The 21,571-nt window shown below is 47.4% G+C and overlaps 1 protein-coding gene across 3 annotated transcripts; it reads right to left on the bottom strand.

Annotated features, from left to right (window-relative positions):
• Positions 1–7,690: 7,690 nt before the first annotated feature.
• VAMP1 (vesicle associated membrane protein 1) lies at positions 7,691–12,697 on the bottom strand. 3 transcript variants are annotated; one of them, XM_073552728.1, is made up of 5 exons: positions 12,594–12,697; positions 11,775–11,874; positions 10,754–10,852; positions 8,961–9,012; positions 7,691–8,728 (listed from the first exon to the last, which is right to left on the bottom strand). In XM_073552728.1, exons 1-5 carry the CDS (start codon positions 12,680–12,682, stop codon positions 8,571–8,573), a joined length of 498 nt encoding a protein of 165 aa, XP_073408829.1. In that variant the 5' UTR covers positions 12,683–12,697; the 3' UTR covers positions 7,691–8,570. The 3 variants fall into 3 exon arrangements, with proteins under 3 accessions (XP_073408829.1, XP_073408831.1, XP_073408830.1); XM_073552729.1 differs by having other exon boundaries at positions 8,710–8,810; XM_073552730.1 differs by lacking the exon at positions 8,961–9,012.
• Between the last annotated feature and the right edge of the window lie 8,874 nt (positions 12,698–21,571).

The following is a 21,571-nucleotide window of genomic DNA, read 5'->3' as shown; positions in this document are numbered from 1 at the left end:
GAATAGTGAGTGCAGCTCTGGATGATAATACAGGATGTAACTCAGGATCAGTAATGTAATGTATGTACACAGTGACTGCACCAGCAGAATAGTGAGTGCAGCTCTGGAGTATAGTACAGGATGTAACTCAGGATCAGTAATGTAATGTATGTACAGTGACTGCACCAGCAGAATAGTGAGTGCAGCTCTGGGGGATAATACAGGATGTAACTCAGGATCAGTAATGTAATGTATGGACACAGTGACTGCACCAGCAGAATAGTGAGTGCAGCTCTGGAGTATAGTACAGGATGTAACTCAGGATCACTAATGTAATGTATGTACACAGTGACTGCACCAGCAGAATAGTGAGTGCAGCTCTGGAATATAGTACAGGATGTAACTCAGGATCAGTAATGTAATGTATGTACACAGTGACTGCACCAGCAGAATAGTGAGTGCAGCTCTGGAGTATAATACAGGATGTAACTCAGGATCAGTAATGTAATGTATGGACACAGTGACTGCACCAGCAGAATAGTGAGTGCAGCTCTGGATGATAATACAGGATGTAACTCAGGATCAGTAATGTGATGTATGTACACAGTGACTGCACCAGCAGAATAGTGAGTGCAGCGCTGGAGTATAATACAGGATGTAACTCAGGATCAGTAATGTAATGTATGTACACAGTGACTGCACCAGCAGAATAGTGATTGCAGCTCTGGGGTATAATACAGGATGGAACTCAGGATCAGTAATGTAATGTATGTACACAGTGACTGCACCAGCAGAATAGTGAGTGCAGCGCTGGAGTATAATACAGGATGGAACTCAGGATCAGTAATGTAATGTGTGTAAACAGTGACTGCACCAGCAGAACAGTGAGTGCAGCGCTAGAGTATAATACAGGATGTAACTCAGGATCAGTAATGTAATGTATGTACACAGTGACTGCACCAGCAGAATAGTGAGTGCAGCGCTAGAGTATAATACAGGATGTAACTCAGGATCAGTAATGTAATGTATGTACACAGTGACTGCACCAGCAGAATAGTGAGTGCAGCTCTGGGGTATAATACAGGAGGTAACTCAGGATCAGTAATGTATGTACACAGTGACTGCACCAGCAGAATAGTGAGTGCAGCTCTGGGGTATAATACAGGATGTCACTCAGGATCAGTAATGTAATGTATGTACAGTGACTGCACCAGCAGAATAGTGAGTGCAGCTCTGGAGTATAATACAGGAGGTAACTCAGGATCAGTAATGTAATGTATGTACACAGTGACTGCACCAGCAGAATAGTGAGTGCAGCTCTGGGGTATAATACAGGATGTCACTCAGGATCAGTAATGTAATGTATGTACACAATGACTGCACCAGCAGAATAGTGAGTGCAGCTCTGGGGTATAATACAGGATGTCACTCAGGATCAGTAATGTAATGTATGTACAGTGACTGCACCAGCAGAATAGTGAGTGCAGCTCTGGAGTATAATACAGGAGGTAACTCAGGATCAGTAATGTAATGTATGTACACAGTGACTGCACCAGCAGAATAGTGAGTGCAGCTCTGGGGTATAATACAGGATGTCACTCAGGATCAGTAATGTAATGTATGTACATGTGGCGCCCCTGAGGGTTCAGTCGCCACAGAGGTACTGCACCTCTTCCTGAGGTGTGGTATCCCACTTCCCAGATAAGATGGTGACACCTGACCAGACTCCAGCACCTGCATCCAGCACAGACACCTTAGAACAGCAGAGCAACCTTTATGGCAGATGCTTTGGTTCAAGAAGGGTGCTGGGTGGTGGGTGGAGCTTAGAGACACTAAGAGGGGAAAGCTGACAGGAAGTTAAGTCAGAATCTCCAGAGAGAGGAGAGAGACTAGAAAATCCCTGGAAGGGGATGGAGAGAGGACGTGTTTGCAGCAAGGAAAGAGGAAGAAGGATCAGTTGTTCAGAAGGAAGATAGATAAGAACGGAATGTGAGGAGAGAGACTGGGGTCGAGGGCTGGTGCAGAGCCCTTTCCTAAGTTTAACGCGCCAAGGCCGGCGCCGGTATCCGAGGTTGTTTGTGATGATACTAATGATCTTACAGCAGAAACCGGAGGGATAGAAGTTGTGACCGCTTTATTCCAACCTAAGACTCGAAGACACAGCAGCAACGCGAGTGTATGGAGTCCCTGAAGCAGGCTACAGCTGCCTGTTATACGAGTGGAGTTTAAGTAACATCAAGAAGGGGGAACTTGAGTGTAATTCATAACTACAAGAACTTCAGATTAGCGCTAGAAAGGAGACGTTCAGAAAAGGCACATTTGGAAGGGAGTGCTGGAAGGGTTAATCCATCTGCCTGGGAGTTGGCTGAGCCCCTGACCTGGAGGCTGCAGCACTGAAGCGGGCACCTGTCTGTACCAGAACCGTGAGTAAAAGAATTGGAACTGCATTCAGCTGTGTCATTGCCTTCTTCCTGCGCCAACCCACTCAGCACTGCTACATCTCGGTGCCTAACACTACATTATCTACCTCAACATCTACTACCGCTGCCCTGGGACAACAGCTCTACCTGTGGAGAGCTATTACATCTTTGCTGCGCCCCAACATCTGTCCCAGAGGATCTGCACTGTAGTGCTGGTCATATCTGAGCAGATACCACAGGTGGCGTCACAAACTACCTACATATAAACTCTATTTCATTTCACCTATTTTACATGGACACCCAGGGCCACGGACCGTGTCACTGCCACTGTGACCTATCCCTTTTACACAGTGACTGCACCAGCAGAATAGTGAGTGCAGCTCTGGGGTATAATACAGGATGTAACTCAGGATCAGTAATGTAATGTATGTACACAGTGACTGCACCAGCAGAATAGTGAGTGCAGCTCTGGATGATAATACAGGATGTAACTCAGGATCAGTAATGTAATGTATGTACACAGTGACTGCACCAGCAGAATAGTGAGTGCAGCTCTGGAGTATAGTACAGGATGTAACTCAGGATCAGTAATGTAATGTATGTACAGTGACTGCACCAGCAGAATAGTGAGTGCAGCTCTGGGGGATAATACAGGATGTAACTCAGGATCAGTAATGTAATGTATGGACACAGTGACTGCACCAGCAGAATAGTGAGTGCAGCTCTGGAGTATAGTACAGGATGTAACTCAGGATCACTAATGTAATGTATGTACACAGTGACTGCACCAGCAGAATAGTGAGTGCAGCTCTGGAATATAGTACAGGATGTAACTCAGGATCAGTAATGTAATGTATGTACACAGTGACTGCACCAGCAGAATAGTGAGTGCAGCTCTGGAGTATAATACAGGATGTAACTCAGGATCAGTAATGTAATGTATGGACACAGTGACTGCACCAGCAGAATAGTGAGTGCAGCTCTGGGGTATAATACAGGATGTAACTCAGGATCAGTAATGTAATGTATGTACACAGTGACTGCACCAGCAGGCTAGTGAGTGCAGCTCTGGAGTATAATACAGGATGTAACTCAGGATCAGTAATGTATTGTATGTACACAGTGACTGCACCAGCAGAATAGTGAGTGCAGCTCTGGAGTATAATACAGGATGTAACTCAGGATCAGTAATGTACTGTATGTACACAGTGACTGCACCAGCAGAATAGTGAGTGCAGCTCTGGAGTAAAATACAGGATGCAACTCAGGATCAGTAATGTAATGCGTGTACACAGTGGCTGCACCAGCAGAATAGTGAGTGCAGCTCTGGAGTATAATACAGGATGTAACTCAGGATCAGTAATGTAATGTATGTACACAGTGACTGCACCAGCAGAATAGTGAGTGCAGCTCTGGAGTATAATACAGGATGTAACTCAGGATCAGTAATGTATTGTATGTACACAGTGACTGCACCAGCAGAATAGTGAGTGCAGCTCTGGAGTAAAATACAGGATGCAACTCAGGATCAGTACAGGATCAGTAATGTAATGCGTGTACACAGTGGCTGCACCAGCAGAATAGTGAGTGCAGCTCTGGAGTATAATACAGGATGTAACTCAGGATCAGTAATGTAATGTATGTACACAGTGACTGCACCAGCAGAATAGTGAGTGCAGCTCTGGAGTATAATACAGGATGTAACTCAGGATCAGTAATGTATTGTATGTACACAGTGACTGCACCAGCAGACTAGTGAGTGCAGCTCTGGGGTATAATACAGGATGTAACTCAGGATCAGTAATGTAATGCGTGTACACAGTGGCTGCACCAGCAGAATAGTGAGTTCAGCTCTGGAGTATAATACAGGATGTAACTCAGGATCAGTAATGTATGTACACAGTGACTGCACCAGCAGAATAGTGAGTGCAGCTCTGGAGTATAATACAGGATGTAACTCAGGATCAGTAATGTACTGTATGTACACAGTGACTGCACCAGCAGAATAGTGAGTGCAGCTCTGGAGTAAAATACAGGATGCAACTCAGGATCAGTAATGTAATGCGTGTACACAGTGGCTGCACCAGCAGAATAGTGAGTGCAGCTCTGGAGTATAATACAGGATGTAACTCAGGATCAGTAATGTAATGTATGTACACAGTGACTGCACCAGCAGAATAGTGAGTGCAGCTCTGGAGTATAATACAGGATGTAACTCAGGATCAGTAATGTACTGTATGTACACAGTGACTGCACCAGCAGAATAGTGAGTGCAGCTCTGGAGTAAAATACAGGATGCAACTCAGGATCAGTAATGTAATGCGTGTACACAGTGGCTGCACCAGCAGAATAGTGAGTGCAGCTCTGGAGTATAATACAGGATGTAACTCAGGATCAGTAATGTAATGTATGTACACAGTGACTGCACCAGCAGAATAGTGAGTGCAGCTCTGGAGTATAATACAGGATGTAACTCAGGATCAGTAATGTATTGTATGTACACAGTGACTGCACCAGCAGAATAGTGAGTGCAGCTCTGGAGTAAAATACAGGATGCAACTCAGGATCAGTACAGGATCAGTAATGTAATGCGTGTACACAGTGGCTGCACCAGCAGAATAGTGAGTGCAGCTCTGGAGTATAATACAGGATGTAACTCAGGATCAGTAATGTAATGTATGTACACAGTGACTGCACCAGCAGAATAGTGAGTGCAGCTCTGGAGTATAATACAGGATGTAACTCAGGATCAGTAATGTATTGTATGTACACAGTGACTGCACCAGCAGACTAGTGAGTGCAGCTCTGGGGTATAATACAGGATGTAACTCAGGATCAGTAATGTAATGCGTGTACACAGTGGCTGCACCAGCAGAATAGTGAGTTCAGCTCTGGAGTATAATACAGGATGTAACTCAGGATCAGTAATGTATGTACACAGTGACTGCACCAGCAGAATAGTGAGTGCAGCTCTGGAGTATAATACAGGATGTAACTCAGGATCAGTAATGTACTGTATGTACACAGTGACTGCACCAGCAGAATAGTGAGTGCAGCTCTGGAGTAAAATACAGGATGCAACTCAGGATCAGTAATGTAATGCGTGTACACAGTGGCTGCACCAGCAGAATAGTGAGTGCAGCTCTGGAGTATAATACAGGATGTAACTCAGGATCAGTAATGTAATGTATGTACACAGTGACTGCACCAGCAGAATAGTGAGTGCAGCTCTGGAGTATAATACAGGATGTAACTCAGGATCAGTAATGTATTGTATGTACACAGTGACTGCACCAGCAGAATAGTGAGTGCAGCTCTGGAGTAAAATACAGGATGCAACTCAGGATCAGTACAGGATCAGTAATGTAATGCGTGTACACAGTGGCTGCACCAGCAGAATAGTGAGTGCAGCTCTGGAGTATAATACAGGATGTAACTCAGGATCAGTAATGTAATGTATGTACACAGTGACTGCACCAGCAGAATAGTGAGTGCAGCTCTGGAGTATAATACAGGATGTAACTCAGGATCAGTAATGTATTGTATGTACACAGTGACTGCACCAGCAGACTAGTGAGTGCAGCTCTGGGGTATAATACAGGATGTAACTCAGGATCAGTAATGTAATGCGTGTACACAGTGGCTGCACCAGCAGAATAGTGAGTTCAGCTCTGGAGTATAATACAGGATGTAACTCAGGATCAGTAATGTATGTACACAGTGACTGCACCAGCAGAATAGTGAGTGCAGCTCTGGGGTATAATTCAGGATGTAGCTCAGGATCAGTAATGTAATGTATGTACACAGTGACAGCACCAGCAGAATAGTGAGTGCAGCTCTGGGATATAATACATGATGTAACTCAGGATCAGTAATGTAATGTGTGACGTCGGCGGCCGTGCACGCCGCCGTCCCACCAGCACCGGGTCCCGCTGCTGCGTCCTCTTACCCGGCCGCATCCTGCCGCACTGTTCCCTGCTCACGCACGCTCCCACCTCCTCCTTCCTCCCGGTCAGCTGCGGTCCCGCGCATGCGCCTTAGGCCGCGAGCGTGCGCCCTGCAGATTTCTTAACCCTGCGGTGGGCGGCTTCTGTGATCACGGCCAGCCAATCACCTGCTGGCAGGGGATATATCAGGCGTCTCCCATAATGGGAGGACGCCTGGTTATCGTGTGCTATACCCTGCGCTAATCTGACCGCCTATAGCTTGTCTATAGTCCTTTCCTCAGTCTCGTGATTCTCCTGTCCATGCCTTCGTTTTCTCTGCCACTGTGTTCTATTACCTGCCTTCCTGCCCGTCATCCATTCCGCCTTGCCTCTGTTTTTCCAGTCTGTGTTTCCTCTGGTCTCCGTCTCGGTTCTGCCCTCCAGTGCCTGTCCCGTTCCCTGTCCTGTTCTCCTGCCTGTCTGTCGTCACATTTGATCCTGGTGCTAACCGCTCTGTTCCTCCCTCCGCGCTTAGTGCACAGAGTCCTGTGCCCTAGTACTGTCACCACCTTTTGGTACCTGCCGTCTGGTTCCTCTACACCAGTCCCCGTCCAGTACTCCTTGCTCCTATACCTTGGGTCCTGTCTGGTATCTCGGTCCTGCCTGTAGCCACTCCGGTCCATTGAGCCGCCCCTCTTGGTTCCAGCTGTCGCGGTGTCTGACCCCCGCAGGCGGCCCCTAACGGTCCCTGTATAGGGGTCGGTTCCACCTGGCGCGCTCGCCCCAGGGGATTCAGTTCCTCGACCCAGAGGGTCCACTCTCGGACGCTGTCAATCCCTGAAGCGTCACATAATGTATGTACACAGTGACTGCACCAGCAAAATAGTGAGCGCAGCTCTGGAGTATAATACAGGAGGTAACTCAGGATCAGTAATGTAATGTATGTACACAGTGACTGCACCAGCAGAATAGTGAGTGCAGCTCTGGGGTATAATACAGGATGTAACTCAAGATCAGTAATGTAATGTATGTACACAGTGACTGCACCAGCAGAATAGTGAGTGCAGCTCTGGAGTATAATACATGATGTGATCAGTAATGTAATGTATGTACACAGTGACTGCACCAGCAGAATAGTGAGTGCAGCTCTGGGGTATAATACAGGATGTAACTCAGGATCAGTAATGTAATGTATGTACACAATGACTGCACCAGCAGAATAGTGACTGCAGCTCTGGAGTATAATACAGGAGGTAACTCAGGATCAGTAATGTAATGTATGTACACAGTGACTGCACCAGCAGAATAGTGAGTGCAGCTCTGGGGTATAATACAGGATGTAACTCAGGATCAGTAATGTATGTACACAGTGACTGCACCAGCAGAATAGTGAGTGCAGCTCTGGGGTATAATACAGGATGTAACTCAAGATCAGTAATGTAATGTATGTACACAGTGACTGCACCAGCAGAATAGTGAGTGCAGCTCTGGAGTATAATACATGATGTAACTCAGGATCAGTAATGTAATGTATGTACACAGTGACTGCACCAGCAGAATAGTGAGTGCAGCTCAGGGGTATAATACAGGATGTAACTCAGGATCAGTAATGTAATGTATGTACACAGAGACTGCACCAGCAGAATAGTGAGTGCAGCTCTGGAGTATAATACAGGACATAACTCAGGATCAGTAATGTAATGTATGTACACAGTGACTGCACCAGCAGAATAGTGAGTGCAGCTCTGGGGTATAATACAGGATGTAACTCAGGATCAGTAATGTAATTTTGCGGCCCTTCTGCTCCACAGGAAGCTTTGGACTTTGTTTTCTTTAATATTTTGACATTGCTTATTATCTTTTTCATCCTTTCTGTTCTATTTCTTGTATTGCTGCGTCCATACATGATCACTGACAATCACAATCATGAACTGCAAAAAGTCCCATAACATTTCCCATTAGACAGTGCAATCTCCTGAGCAGACGACAGAGGAAGAGTCGGGCAGAAGTGTTGGCACCACAGGTATCACAGGCATCGGAGGTGCAGTAGAAGATTGCATTTTTCTTCCTGATGACATCGCTGCTCCTCCTGTGAAGCAATAGACTGGAAGGGAAACAGTCAATGAAGAATAAGAGATCTCCTGCATAGATCCACCATTACAGGGAGCTCAGGAGCTTACTGTTGGTTGAGAGAGCTAATTTGCATACATGTTCTCCCATGGCGCATTGCTGTAAGACTGCCTCATTACCGCCAGTTCATTGGGTTTGAAAAAGTTTGCTGGATTTTTCCACTATTTCTTCCCTGCTTTCCTGATACACAGCTCCAAATCCCCTGCTTGGACATACAAATAACAGTATCTCTGTATGCAGCCGGATCGCGAGCTCCCCCTAGTGGATGATTCCCTACAACAAAAAATGATTATGTGATCGGGGCTCCTGGGAGACAATAATCACTAATGTGGATGGAATGAGGAGATGATGAGAACTGGTGCAAGAAGGGATGGAGGAGAGGAAAAACGACAGGAGAAGATTATAAATAGAGGCTCAAGGAGCTGGAGGAAGAAAGTTCAAAATCTTCTGTCTGTAGAAACTCAGGAAAATATTTCTTTACATGAAAGTTGTAGATAAAACTCACCGCAAATAATAATGAGCAGCACCGCAGCGATCAGCCCGATCATCATCAGCATCTGGGATGAGAGCCACACATTGTAACAGAAGAAAAGTTTTCAGGTTCCGTCTGAAGGATCCGAGTGTGGGTGATAGCCGGACGTGTTGGGGCAAAAAATTTCAGAGGATGGGGGCTATTCGGGAGAAGTCTTGGAGGCGGTTGGGTGAGGAGCGAATAAGTGTGGAGGAGAGAAGGAGGTCTTGGGAGGACCGGAGATTACGTGAGAGAAGATATCGGGAGATTAGTTCAGAGACATATGGGGGAGACAGGTTATGGATGGCCTTGTAGGTCAGTATTAGTAATTTGAACTAGATACACTGAGGGAATGGAAGCCAGTGAAGAGATTTGCAGAGGAGTAGCGAGGATAGAGATGAATTAGTCGGGCAGCAGAGTTAAGGATGGACTGGAGAGGTGCGAGGGTGTTAGCAGGGAGGCGACAGAAAAGGATGTTGCAGTAGTCGAGGCGGGAGATGATGAGGGCATGCACAAGCATTTTAGTAGATTGAGGGTTGAGGAAAGGACGGATTCTGGAAATATTTTTGAGCTGGAGGCGACAGGAGCTAGAAAGAGCTTGGATGTGCGGTTTGAAGGACAGGGCAGAATCAAGGGTTACTCCGAGGCAGTGGACCTCCGGTACGGGGAAAGCGTGATGTTATTAAATACGATAGATACATCAGGTAAGGAATATCTGTGAGATGGGGGAAAGATGATCAGTTCAGATTTGTCCACATTCAGTTTGAGGAAGCGAGAGGAGAAGAAGGAGGATATGGCTGATAGACACTCTGGGATTCTGGACAGCAGAGAGGTGACATCTGGGCCAGAGAGGTAGATCTGAGTGTCGTCAGCATAGTGTCGTCAGCATAAGGCTGTGTGCCCACGTAAGCGTTTTTGAAGCGTTTGTCCCGGTCAAAACACTTCAAAAACGCATAAGAGAAGCATCCCATTCATTTTAAATGAATTCCGCACTTTTTGTGCACATTGATGGGCTTTTTTCCGCGCAAAAAACGCTTAGCGGTAAAAAACGCAGCGTGCTCATTAATTTTGCGGAAAAGTCAGCGTTTTTGCTATTTTCTATGAGTCAGAAAACGCGCGGAAAAAACACAAACGCACGGTTTTTAAGCAAAAAATGCGCAAAAAACGCGCGGAAATAAAACGCGCGTTTTCTGGGAAGGAGTCTGGTTTTGAAGCAGAAATTTTCTGCATACGTGGGCACATAGCCTCAAGGTGGTACTGGAATCCGTGGGACTTTATGAGTTGCCCCAGGCCAAGTGTATAGATTGAGAAGAGTAGGGGTCCGAGAACAGAGCCTTGGGGGACTCCAACAGAGAGAGGGTGGGATGAGGAGGTGGTGTGGGAGTGGGAGACGCTGAATGTGTGGTTGGAAAGGTATGAGAAGATCCAGGATAGGGCGAGGTCTTTGATGCCAAAGGAGGAGAGGATCTGCAGTAGGAGGCAGTGGTCAACTGTGTCGATTGCGGAGGACAGGTCTAGAAGGAGGAGTATAGAGTATTGTCCGTTTGCTTTGGCTGTAAGTAGGTCATTAGTAATTTTGGTCAGGGCTGTCTCAGTGGAGTGATGGGGGCGGAAACCAGATTGTAGATTGTCAAAGAGCAAGTTAGATGAGAGGTGGGAGGAAAGTTCAGCGTGGACGTGCTGCTCCAGGAGGTTGGAAGCGAATGGGGGCAGCGATATTGAGCGATAGCTAGACATAGCGGTTGGGTCGAGGGTTGGCTTTTTGAGGATAGATATCCATCTCATACCTTGTTATAACCTCCCCCGGATCCGGAGTCTGCTCCCTCCAGCTCCGAGACGTCCACCTCTACAACTCTGTGCACATTGGCCTCCATAATCCTCACAACCTGGAGAACGAAGAGACAGAGAGGTGAGATTAAGGAGGAGCGGGATGTGGCGACAGAGCAGCAGGATGGGATGAGGCGGTGCGGGAGGAGCGGGACGAGGTGGTGCGGGACGAGGCGATGTGGGAGGGGCTGGACAAGGATATGCGGGAGGAGTGGGGCGAGGCAACATGAAAGGAGCGGGAGGGACGAGGTGACAATTAAGGAGCAGAATGAGGTGATACGGGAGGAGCGGGATGAGGTGATTCAGGAGGGGCAGGATGAGGCAACACGGGAGGGCCGGGATGAGGTGACACAGGAGGAACGGGATGATGTGAGAGAAGAGCAGCGGGATGAGGTGAAATAGAGGAGTGGGACGAAGTGACATGGGAAAAGCGGGGCAAGCCAATTCAGGAGCGGAATGAGCCAACACAGGAGGAGCGGGACGAGGCAATTCAGGGGGAGTGGGATGAGGCGATTCAGGAGGAGCGTGATGAGGTGACACAGGAGTGGGATGAGGTGAAATAGAGGAACGGGACAAGGCGATTCAGCAGGAGCAGGATGAGGCGATACAGAGAGGCGCAGGATGAGGAGATACAGCAGCAGTGGGATGAGGTGACATGCGAGGAGCAAGATGAGGCAATTCAGGAGGAGTGGGATGAGGTGATATGGGAAGAGCAGGATGAGGCAACATGGGGGAGCGGGATGAGGTGACAGAAGAAGCAGGATGAGGCGACACGGGAGGAGCAGGATGAGGCGACACAGGAGGATCGGGATGAGGCCACACGGGAGGAGGACGAGGTGATAGAGAAGAGTGTGTGCTGATATAGATGTGATGATGACGTCTCTTGTTAGGGCAATGGCGGCCATGCTGCCAGTCACCCAGCTTCCCAGGCGCAGATATAATGAATGCTGGTACAAGACTCGGTCCTTTGCTCTTATCCACCTCGTCTATTTGCTCCTGTGTAAGTCTGATCCTCGGATTGGAGGTGACGTCGGTCTCCGGGGAGCTGTAACATGGAGTATATTGCGGAGAAGCAGGAGACCTGGGAGACGAGGGGGAAAAGAGAACCGAAAAAAGAAAACTTCCTGATTTCCTCTATATTAACCTCCTCACAATATGTATTTATATCTAACATCAATGCCAACACTATAGGTGTGCACAGGTATCAAACATGATTGGATCCTGTTACAAGATGGGCACAATAGCCCCCCCTACAGAGCAAGACACTGAAATTATCAATGACACATGGCAGATGGGCCCAGGAGCCGTCACCCATATATCTGACCAATATGGCAGCTACAGTCAGGAGAGAACGTGGAGCATAACCCCTCAGGTCACACATTCTCTTAGGGAATTGCCTTGTAAGCAATTCTCACATATAGTCATCATGAATTGATGCACAATGATGGCGTCCAGTTTGCATTGGTCATCATCATCATCTCAAAACATTCACCGGTCTGAAGTACAGTACATGAGGTCTGTATTACGAGGTGCAACAGCAGCTGGTGTGTCTATTATGATGTTCTGCAGCAGCTGAGATATTTAAAATACCGTGTCATAGAAGAAACTTCCCTTAAAAGTGATTTATGTCAGTCTAGGATACCAGGATTTCTACACTGCGGCTTCTCATCGTTATTGGATGAAGGTCCGTGTAATCATCGTCACTTCTCTCCATAAATGACAGATGACTGCGAGCCATAGCCTGCGATGTCGCCCGCTGGGTGATCGGTGACAGATCTAGTGCTGCGATGTGTAACTCACATGTCTCCGGCTGTATCTGCAGGCGCCGTCCAGCTCTGCAGCCAGATCCATACACAGTGATGGCGGCCCCCCACCCTGCAGAGCGACATCAGAAATCAGGGCAGATGTCCAAGGAGCGGCAAAGACAGCAGAATGTATGTGTGATATTAACCCCTTTACTCCCAAGTGTTATTTGCACCTTCATGACGGGGCCAATTTTTACAATTCTGACCACTGTCCCTTTATGAGGTCATAACTCTGAAACGCTTCCATGGATCCCGGTGATTCTGACATTGTTTTCTCGTGACATATTGTACTTCATGTTAGTGGTAAAATTTCATTCATATAACTTACGTTTATTTGTGAAAAAGTCTTAGTTACTCACCGGTTAACGGTATTTTTCGGAGTCCATGACAGCACCACCTGAGAGAGGGGATCCGCCCTTTAGGAACAGGAAACCTACAGATACAAAAAGGGTGGCACCTCTCCCACGCATCAGTTGGATTACAGAGCACAAGAGGACTTCCAAGGTTAATGCATGATTTATGTACAGTATTCTTATTATTATTATAAATGTTTATCACCAGTGGGCATATACAAGAGGAAGACGTGCACACCCAAACTAAACTAAAGGGAGGGAATATACGGGTGCTGTCATGGACTCCGAAAAATACCGTTAACCGGTGAGTAACTAAGACTTTATCGGTCGTCCATGACAGCACCACCTGAGAGAATTACAGAGAGTAAAACTATTTAGGGAGGGACTACAGCCTGCAGCACCCTTATACCAAAAGAGAGGTCTGTGGAAGCACCCAGGTCTAGCCTATAATGACTATAAAAGGTGCTCGGAGAGGACCAAGTAGCCGCCTTACATATCTGGTCAATGGAGACTTCTGATCTTTCGGCCCATGAGGTCGCCATGGCCCTGGTGGAATGCGCCCTCAGCTTCCCGGGTGGCGACCTGCCCTTTGAGGTGTATGCTATTGAAATCGCCTCTCTAATCCATCTGGCTAGTGCATTTTTCGACGCTCTACAACCTTTCCTAGGGCCTTGATGGGAGATAAATAGGGCATTATCTTTCTTCCAGGGGTCGGTGACTGCCAGATATTCTATGAGGCATCTCCTAACATCCAGGGTGTGTAGTTTCTCTTCCTTCTCGTTAGCTGGATTAGGGAGGAAGGATGGGAGGACTATTTCCTGTGTCCTGTGAAAGCTAGAAACTACCTTAGGTAAGTACGCTGGATCAGGTCTAAGTATTACCCTATCCTCTTTGAACTGTATATAAGGAGGACGCCTGGATAATGCCTGGATATCGCTTACTCTGCGAGCTGAGGTTAGAGCTACCAGGAAGGCTATTTTGAGGGACAGGTTTTTTATGGAAGCCGATGAGATAGGTTCGAATGGGGTTTCCGTCATAGCAGTGAGGACTAGGTTCAAGTCCCATGGCATGAATCTATCCTTCACTATTGGTCTGGTTCTGCCTGCCGCCTTAATGAACCTGCTGACCCAGTAATTACCACCGATGTTGCAGCTAAAAAGGGCCCCCAAGGCTGATACTTGTACTTTAAGGGTACTGGTGGAAAGCCCCATGTCCAGACCTTTCTGTAGAAACACTAATATCTGAATTATAGGTGCTGAATCCCCAACGACTACTCCTGAGTTTTGAAGGAATTTTTTCCAAATTCTAACAAATTTTCGTGGTAATAATTTTTCTACTTTTAAGTAGGGTGTTAATTAGGTCTGGGGAGAAGCCTTTCTCTTCTAGCAGTGACCGTTCAAACTCCACGCCGTCAGATGTAGGCCAGCCACTTGAGGATGGAAGACTGGGCCCTGGGATAGGAGATCCGGGATGTCCGGAAGAACCCAAGGATCGGATACCGACATGGTCCTGAGGCATGAGAACCATGCCCTCCTGGGCCAAAATGGAGCGATAACTATAACCCTTGCTCTGTCTTTTCTGATTTTCCTCATCTCATCACCAGGGGTAGTAGAGACAGAGGAGGGAAGGCGTAGGCTAGCCTGAAGTCCCACTTTATCAGAAAGGCATCTACCGCCAGAGGAGACTCTCTCTGGGATTTAGGGAGCAGAATTGTCTCAATTTTTTGTTCTCCTTGGTGGCGAAGAGATCTACCTCTGGATGTCCCCACTTTTGTACAATCAGGTTGAATATGGAGGTGTGTAGGGACCATTCTCCTTGCTTTAGCTGATTGCGGCTTAAAAAGTCTGCCATGATGTTGTCCTTCCCTTTTATATGTAGAGCTGTTAAAGATAGAAAATGCTGCTCTGCTAGTTGGAACAACCGCTCTGCTACAATCATCAGGGGTATGGAACGGGTCCCGCCTTGGTGATTGATATACGCCACGGTGACCTGATTGTCGGAGAACACTCACACGTGATGGCCCTGTAGATACACAAGGAGCTTTTTAGCCGCCTGTTCTACTGCTGTCAATTCTTTTAGGTTAGACGACATTCCTAACTGATGATGTTCCCATTGGTCCTGGACTAGCAATTCACCCATATGAGCCCCCCAACCGGAAGGGCTAGCATCCGTGGTGACTATGCGGGTTATGTTATACTCCCAGGGTACCCCTTTAGATAAATTATCCTTGTCTAGCCACTACTCTAGGGACTCCCTTGTGTTACGGGACAAGGTTAGCTGGCCCTCCAAGTAACCCCCAAGGACTTTTTGATGTAATAAAACCTCGCTCTGTAGTTTCCTTGCATGAAACTGGGCCCACTGGACTGCCAGGATACAGGCAAAAGAGAGAGCCTAGAAGGGACATGGCTTTCCTGAGGGACATAGTGGGGTTATTGGAGGCGTTCAGGACCTGGTAGTGGAGGCGAACAAGCTTCTCCGGAGGCAGACGGCATTCCTGTTTCTCAGAATCTAGGATTAGGCCCAAGAATTGTTGGACTCTCATCGGTTGCAACCGAGATTTTTTGATGTTCAGCAACCATCCTAACCGCTCTAGGGCAGACATTGCCTTTTGTAGCTGTTCCAAACAATGATTCGCCGTTTTGCCTACGATAAGAAAATCGTCCAGGTAGGGGACCACCAGAATGTCTGACTCACGTAGATGGGCCATGACCTCCGCTATCACTTTAGTAAATACTCGGGGGGCGACTGCCACCCCAAAGGGAAGGGCCGCATATTGGAAATGTCGAACTGACCCATCTAACTGAACCGCCACTCTGAGAAAACGCTGATGAGCTGCATGGATGGATATATGGTAGTAGGCGTCTTTTAAATCTAACACCACCATAAAGCAGTTTTGGAACAGCAATTTTATTATGGATTTAATTGTTTCCATTTTAAACGGACGTATGACCAGAAACTTGTTGAGGGCCTTAAGGTTTATTATAGTCCTAAATGAGCTGTCTGGCTTGCGGACCAGGAACAGAGGGGAGTAGAAACCCTTCCCCCATTCTCCCTCTGGAACCTCTGTTAGGACTTTCTTGCCGCACAGGTCATGAACCTCGGCCTCCAGGGCAGCTTGTTCTGAAGTAGAAGACCTGAGTGGGGTGATTTTAAATCGATCATGGGGGATCCTAGAGAATTCTAGTCGCAGTCCCACAGCTATTACCCCCAGTATCCAGATGCTATTAGAGATCAGCGACCAGGTTGGGTAGAAGGCAGCTAGTCTCCCTCCTACCGGGGCAACTAGTCATTGGGGCGGCTTTTTCGTGTCACGAACTGGACCTTCCTGGCGCCCCCCTCCTCCAAACATGAATCCTGTACCTTTCCTTCTTTTCTCATCCCATCTGCCCTGATCTCTGGACGGCCTTCTACGGAAATATCCTTTCCTGGTAAAGGGACGTCTATAAGAAGGATTCGGCAGACTGGAAAATTTCTTTTTGTCATCCCCAGCTTTTTCTAATAATTCGTCCAGGACGGGGCCGAATAGATACTCCCCCTCGCAAGGAATGGAACAGAGACGGGACCGGGCCTGAATATCTCCCGGCCAGCACTTTAACCAGAGCGCTCTCCGCGCTGCATTAGATAGACCCGCAGCTCTAGCCGCCATCCTTGCAGAGTCTGCTGAAGCATCGGCTAAAAACGCAGCGGCATTCTGGATGATCGGCAGATTTTTTCGAATGGATGCTCTTGAGGTTCTGTCTTTTAGCTCGGAATCCAGTTGATCTAGCCAGACCATCATGGATCTGGCTGTACAGGTGGCAGCTATCGCTGGTCTTAGTGCGCCTGCTGACATTTCCCATGTTCCTTTTAGAAAAGAATCTGCTTTTTTATCTAGCGGATCTTTCAAGGAGGCCATATCGTCAAAGGATATGGAGGATTTTTTGGATGCTTTGGCTACTGCTGCATCTAGTTTCGGGGCCTTATCCCATCTGCTTACTACTGGGTCATCAAAGGGGTATCTTCGCTTGAAAGCTGGTGGCATGGTGCCCCTTTTTTCAGGTCTTTTCCATTCTCTGTCTATCAGGCTCTGGACTTTATCATTTAATGGAAAAGCCCTGCGTTTTCTGGGGTCTAGACCCCCGAACATTATGTCCTGTGCTGAGAGTTCCCGTTTTGTGTCCGCTACCCCCATGGTGGACCTTATTGCCTTCACTAGTCTGTCCATTTGAACTAAGGGGAAGCAGAACTGGCTAGAGTCTTCATCCGAGGAAGACGAGGAGTTATCGCCTTTCCTAGGGGTGACTAAGGCCTCTGAGCCTGAAACACTAGCCTCTCTTCTTCTAGACGGTTCCCCTTGAGATAAGACTTTCATCTCCGACCTGATTATCTCCCTCAGGCTTGAATTGAAGTCAGGTGTCTCTTCCGCTACCTGCGTAAACGGGGGGAGAGTATAAGGGCCTGACAATCTACCCCTGGACTCCCTGTCTCTATCAACCCCTACCGTCTGTCGTATGCATGGCTGACATAACTTTTTAGCGTGGCCATCTGGTAGGGGGCAACTACAGAGGGCACATTCCCTGTGCTTCTGTTTTCCCATAGCTTTCTTCCCCTGCGAAAAGACATAAGGGAACCCTGCATCAGGGTACATTCACTGAGATCTCTCACCCATGCAGTTGAAGCAGGTACCGGATCACGGAGGGAGGCAGGGGGATCCTTTAGTCTGGAGGAACTTCCGTGGCTTTGGTCGCTTGTTCGTCTGTTTCTTTTGCTGGCCACTCGTATGTGGTTTTGTTGTGGCCTGTTTCTGCGGGCGCTCCTGCGCCTCGTCCTGCTGGTCTATGGGGGCTTCCGTTGTATCCATCGCTGGGCCCTTCGGAAGCACCACAGCAGTGTCCCCACCTGCCTTATATGGCCTCTTGGTGTCCGGGTCAGCAGGGATCTGGCCATGGCACCACCCACCCGGGATTCTCCCGTGACCTCCCCCCCCATGCTCCGGCCCCCCCCACCTTCCCGAAGCTGCCGCCCGCGACCCCCGGACAGGCGTGCACCCGCGGCGCTCATCGGAAACCGGCCGGCACCCGACTTCTGGATTCGGCTTCCCGGCTCCGCCCCTTCCGCCGCTCACCAGAGCTTTGCGGGAGCGCGCGCCGCCATGACCACCGACCAGGCGCCGACGTCGACCGGGAGGACCGGACCCGGGGGAGCGCACCAGGAGGGCCCGGGGCATACGTACCCGGTGCTGGCGCTCTGGAGGCGGTGTCCACCAGACCCTCTGCTCCACCTTCTCCGTCCACTACTGTGGTGACCTACCCGGCCCCACCGTGGCGCTTCCAGGGACCCCGCATTGACCGAGGTAGGAGACCCCCCCGCTACCTGGGTCGGTCAGCCGGCCTGGGAATCCATGACGACTCCATGACGGACGATCTGTAGGGAGTCCTGTCCTCTAGGAACAGGAAACCAACTGATGCGTGGGAGAGGTGCCACCCTTTTTGTATCTGTAGGTTTCCTGTTCCTAAAGGGCAGATCCCCTCTCTCAGGTGGTGCTGTCATGGACGACCGATAAAAAACGGAAATTTTGCCAAAATTTTGAAAATTTCGCAATTTTCCAAATTTGAATTTTTATGCCCTTAAATCACAGATACTGCACACAAAATATTCAATAAGTAATATTTCCCACATGTTTACTTTACATCAGCACAATTTTGGAGCCAAAATTTTTTTTGTTAGGAAGTTATAAGGGTTAAAAATTGACCAGTGATTTCTCATTTTTAAAACACCATTTTATTTTTAGGGATCACATCACATTTGAAGCCACTTTGAGGGGTCTATATGATAGAAAATACCCAAAAGTGACACCATTCTAAAAACTGCACCCCTCAAGGTGCTCAAAACCAGATTCAAGAAGTTTAATAACCCTTCAGGTGCTTCACAGGAATTTTTTGAAAGTTTAAAAAAACAAAACAAAAAAAAAAACACATTTGCATTTCACAAAAAAATTACTTCAGGTCCAATTTTTTTTATTTTACCAAGGGTAACAGGAGAAATTGGACTGCAAAAGTTGTTGTGCAATTAGTCCTGAGTACGCTGATACCTGATATGTGGGGGGAACCACTGTTTGAGCGCATGATAGAGTTTGGAAGGGAAGGAGCACCATTTGACTTTTCAACACAAAATTGGCTGGAATTGAGATCGGGTGCCATGTCGCGTTCGGAGAGCCCCTGATGTGCCTAAACAGTGGAAACCCCCCACAAGTGACCCCATTTTGGAAACTAGACCCCCCCAAGGAACTTATCTAGATGTGTGGTGAGAACTTTGAATCCCCAAGGGCTTCACAGAACTTTATAACGTAGAGCCATAGAAATAAAAAAAAAAATATATTTTTTTCCACAAAAATGACATTTTTGCCTCCAATTTATTTTCCCAAGGGTAACAGGAGAAATTGGACCCTAAAACTTGTTTTGCAATTTGTCCTGAGTAGGCTGATACCCCATATGTGGGGGTAAACCACGGTTTGGGCGCATGGCAGAGCTTGGAAGGGAAGGAGCAGCGTTTGACTTTTTCAACGCAGAATTGGCTGGAGTTGAGATCAGACGCCATGTTGCATTTGGAGAGCACCTGATGTGCCCAAACAGTGGAAACCCCCAATTCTAACTCCAACCCTAATCTCAGCCCCAACGTGAAAATGGAAATAAATACATTTTTTTTTATTTTATTATTTTTCCCTAAGGGGGTGATAACGGGGGGTTTGATTTACTATTTATGGCGGTTTTTATGTTTGGCGGCTGTCACACGCTAAAAGCCGCTTTTTATTGTAAAAATAGTTTTTGCATCACCACATATTGAGAGCTATAATTTTTCCATATTTTGACCCACCGAGTCATGTGAGGTCTTATTTTTTGCGTGACGAGTTGACGTTTTTATTGGTACCATTTTCGGGCACGTGACATAGTTTGATCGCTTTTTATTCCAATTCTTGGGACGCAGAATGAACAAAAACCAGCGTTTCATGAATTTCTTTTGGGGTGGTGTTTACACCGTTCCGCGTGTGGTAAAATTGATAAAGCGGTTTTATTCCTCGGGTCAGTACGGTTACAGCGATACCTCATTTAAGTCTTTTTTTGTGTTTTGGCGCTTTTATACAATAAAAACAATTTTAGATAAAAAAAATAATCATTTTTGCATCGCTTTATTCTGCGAGCTATAACTTTTGTATTTTTTCCCTGATGATGCTGTATGGCGGCTCGTTTTTTGCTGGACAAAATGATGTTTTCAGCGGTACCATGGATATTTATATCCGTCTTTTTAATTGCGCGTTATTGCCTTTTTTGTTTGGCGGTATGATAAAGCATTATTTTTTGCTTTCGAAGGGGTTCAGTAAAGGGGTTAACTTTTATAGGGTGGGTCGTTACAGACGCGGCGATACTAAATGTGTGTACTTTTATTGTTTTTTTAATTTAGAAAAAAAGAGTTTATTAGGGAATTTTTTTTTTAAATTTAAGAATTTTAAAATTATTTTTACAAGTGTTTTTTTGTTTTGTTTTTACTTTATTACTTTGTCCCGGGGGGGGGGGACATTACTGTCCTGTGTCAGATCAGCTATCTGACAGGCGCTGCTGCAGGCTTCCTCCGTCCCTACACTCAGCAGGCACTGCTGAAGCCGCCTCTGCAGGACCCCGAAGGCCCCCGCGACCATATTGGATCCGGGGACCTCTAGGGAGGAGGATACTCGGAGCGACGCAGCACATCGCATCTCTCCGGGGGTTGCAGGGAAGCACGCAGGGATTCTTCTCTGTGCCCCGGTACACTGTGATCATGTTTGATCGCAGTGTACCAGGGGTTAATGTGACACCTGGCCGCGATCAGCGGCGCTCGCCCCGTGAGCGCCGCTGATCACGCTGGACGTACTATTCCGTCCTTGGGACTTAGGTCCCAGGTCAAATGGACGGAATAGTACGTCCAATGTAGGTAAGGGGTTAAAGTTCACATGTCGCTCTTTGTTTTCATACAAATGGATCCAAAACTCTTGTGATTAAATCCATAGCACCGTATTTTCCAGATTAGAAGATGCACCCTAAAATGTGGAGGAAAATAAGGAAAAAAAATATTTTTAATAAAATTGTGATGCGCCTCATTGTCTGCTTTTACGGTAGCTTACCTGAGGGGCGGCGGTGGTGGAGCAGCGCCCAAGGAGGCAGGGGCGCTGCTGCAGGAAGCTGCCGGCGTGAGCAGTGGGGCGATTCTGGAGCCCCCACACTTGCCATGGTTTTTAATGCGGTGGACTTCGGATTATAAATCGCACTCAGATATTCCCTTAAAATTTGGGGGAAAAAGTGCATTTTAATCTGAAAAATATGGTGTTTTGTTATGGGGTTCAGGGGGCCTCAAATCTCCTGTATTATGTACTATAGCAAAATAGTTACATAAGAAAATTATTTCTGCCCACAGCCACTACTAGGGGGAGCTCGCTGTATACAGAGATACATGATAAGATCCTGTTTGCAGCCACTACAGGGGGAGCTCGCTGTATACAGAGATACATGATAAGATCCTGTCTGCAGCCTCCACTAGGGGGAGCTCCCTGTATACAGAGGTACATGATAAGATCCTGTCTGCAGCCTCCACTAGGGGGAGCTCCCTGTAT

The sequence above is a fragment of the Dendrobates tinctorius genome, unplaced genomic scaffold (assembly GCF_039654945.1).
Source record: "Dendrobates tinctorius isolate UK_male_01 unplaced genomic scaffold, ASM3965494v1 ptg000196l, whole genome shotgun sequence".
NCBI lineage: Eukaryota > Metazoa > Chordata > Amphibia > Anura > Dendrobatidae > Dendrobates > Dendrobates tinctorius.
This window is presented reverse-complemented; position numbering and strand designations above follow the sequence as displayed.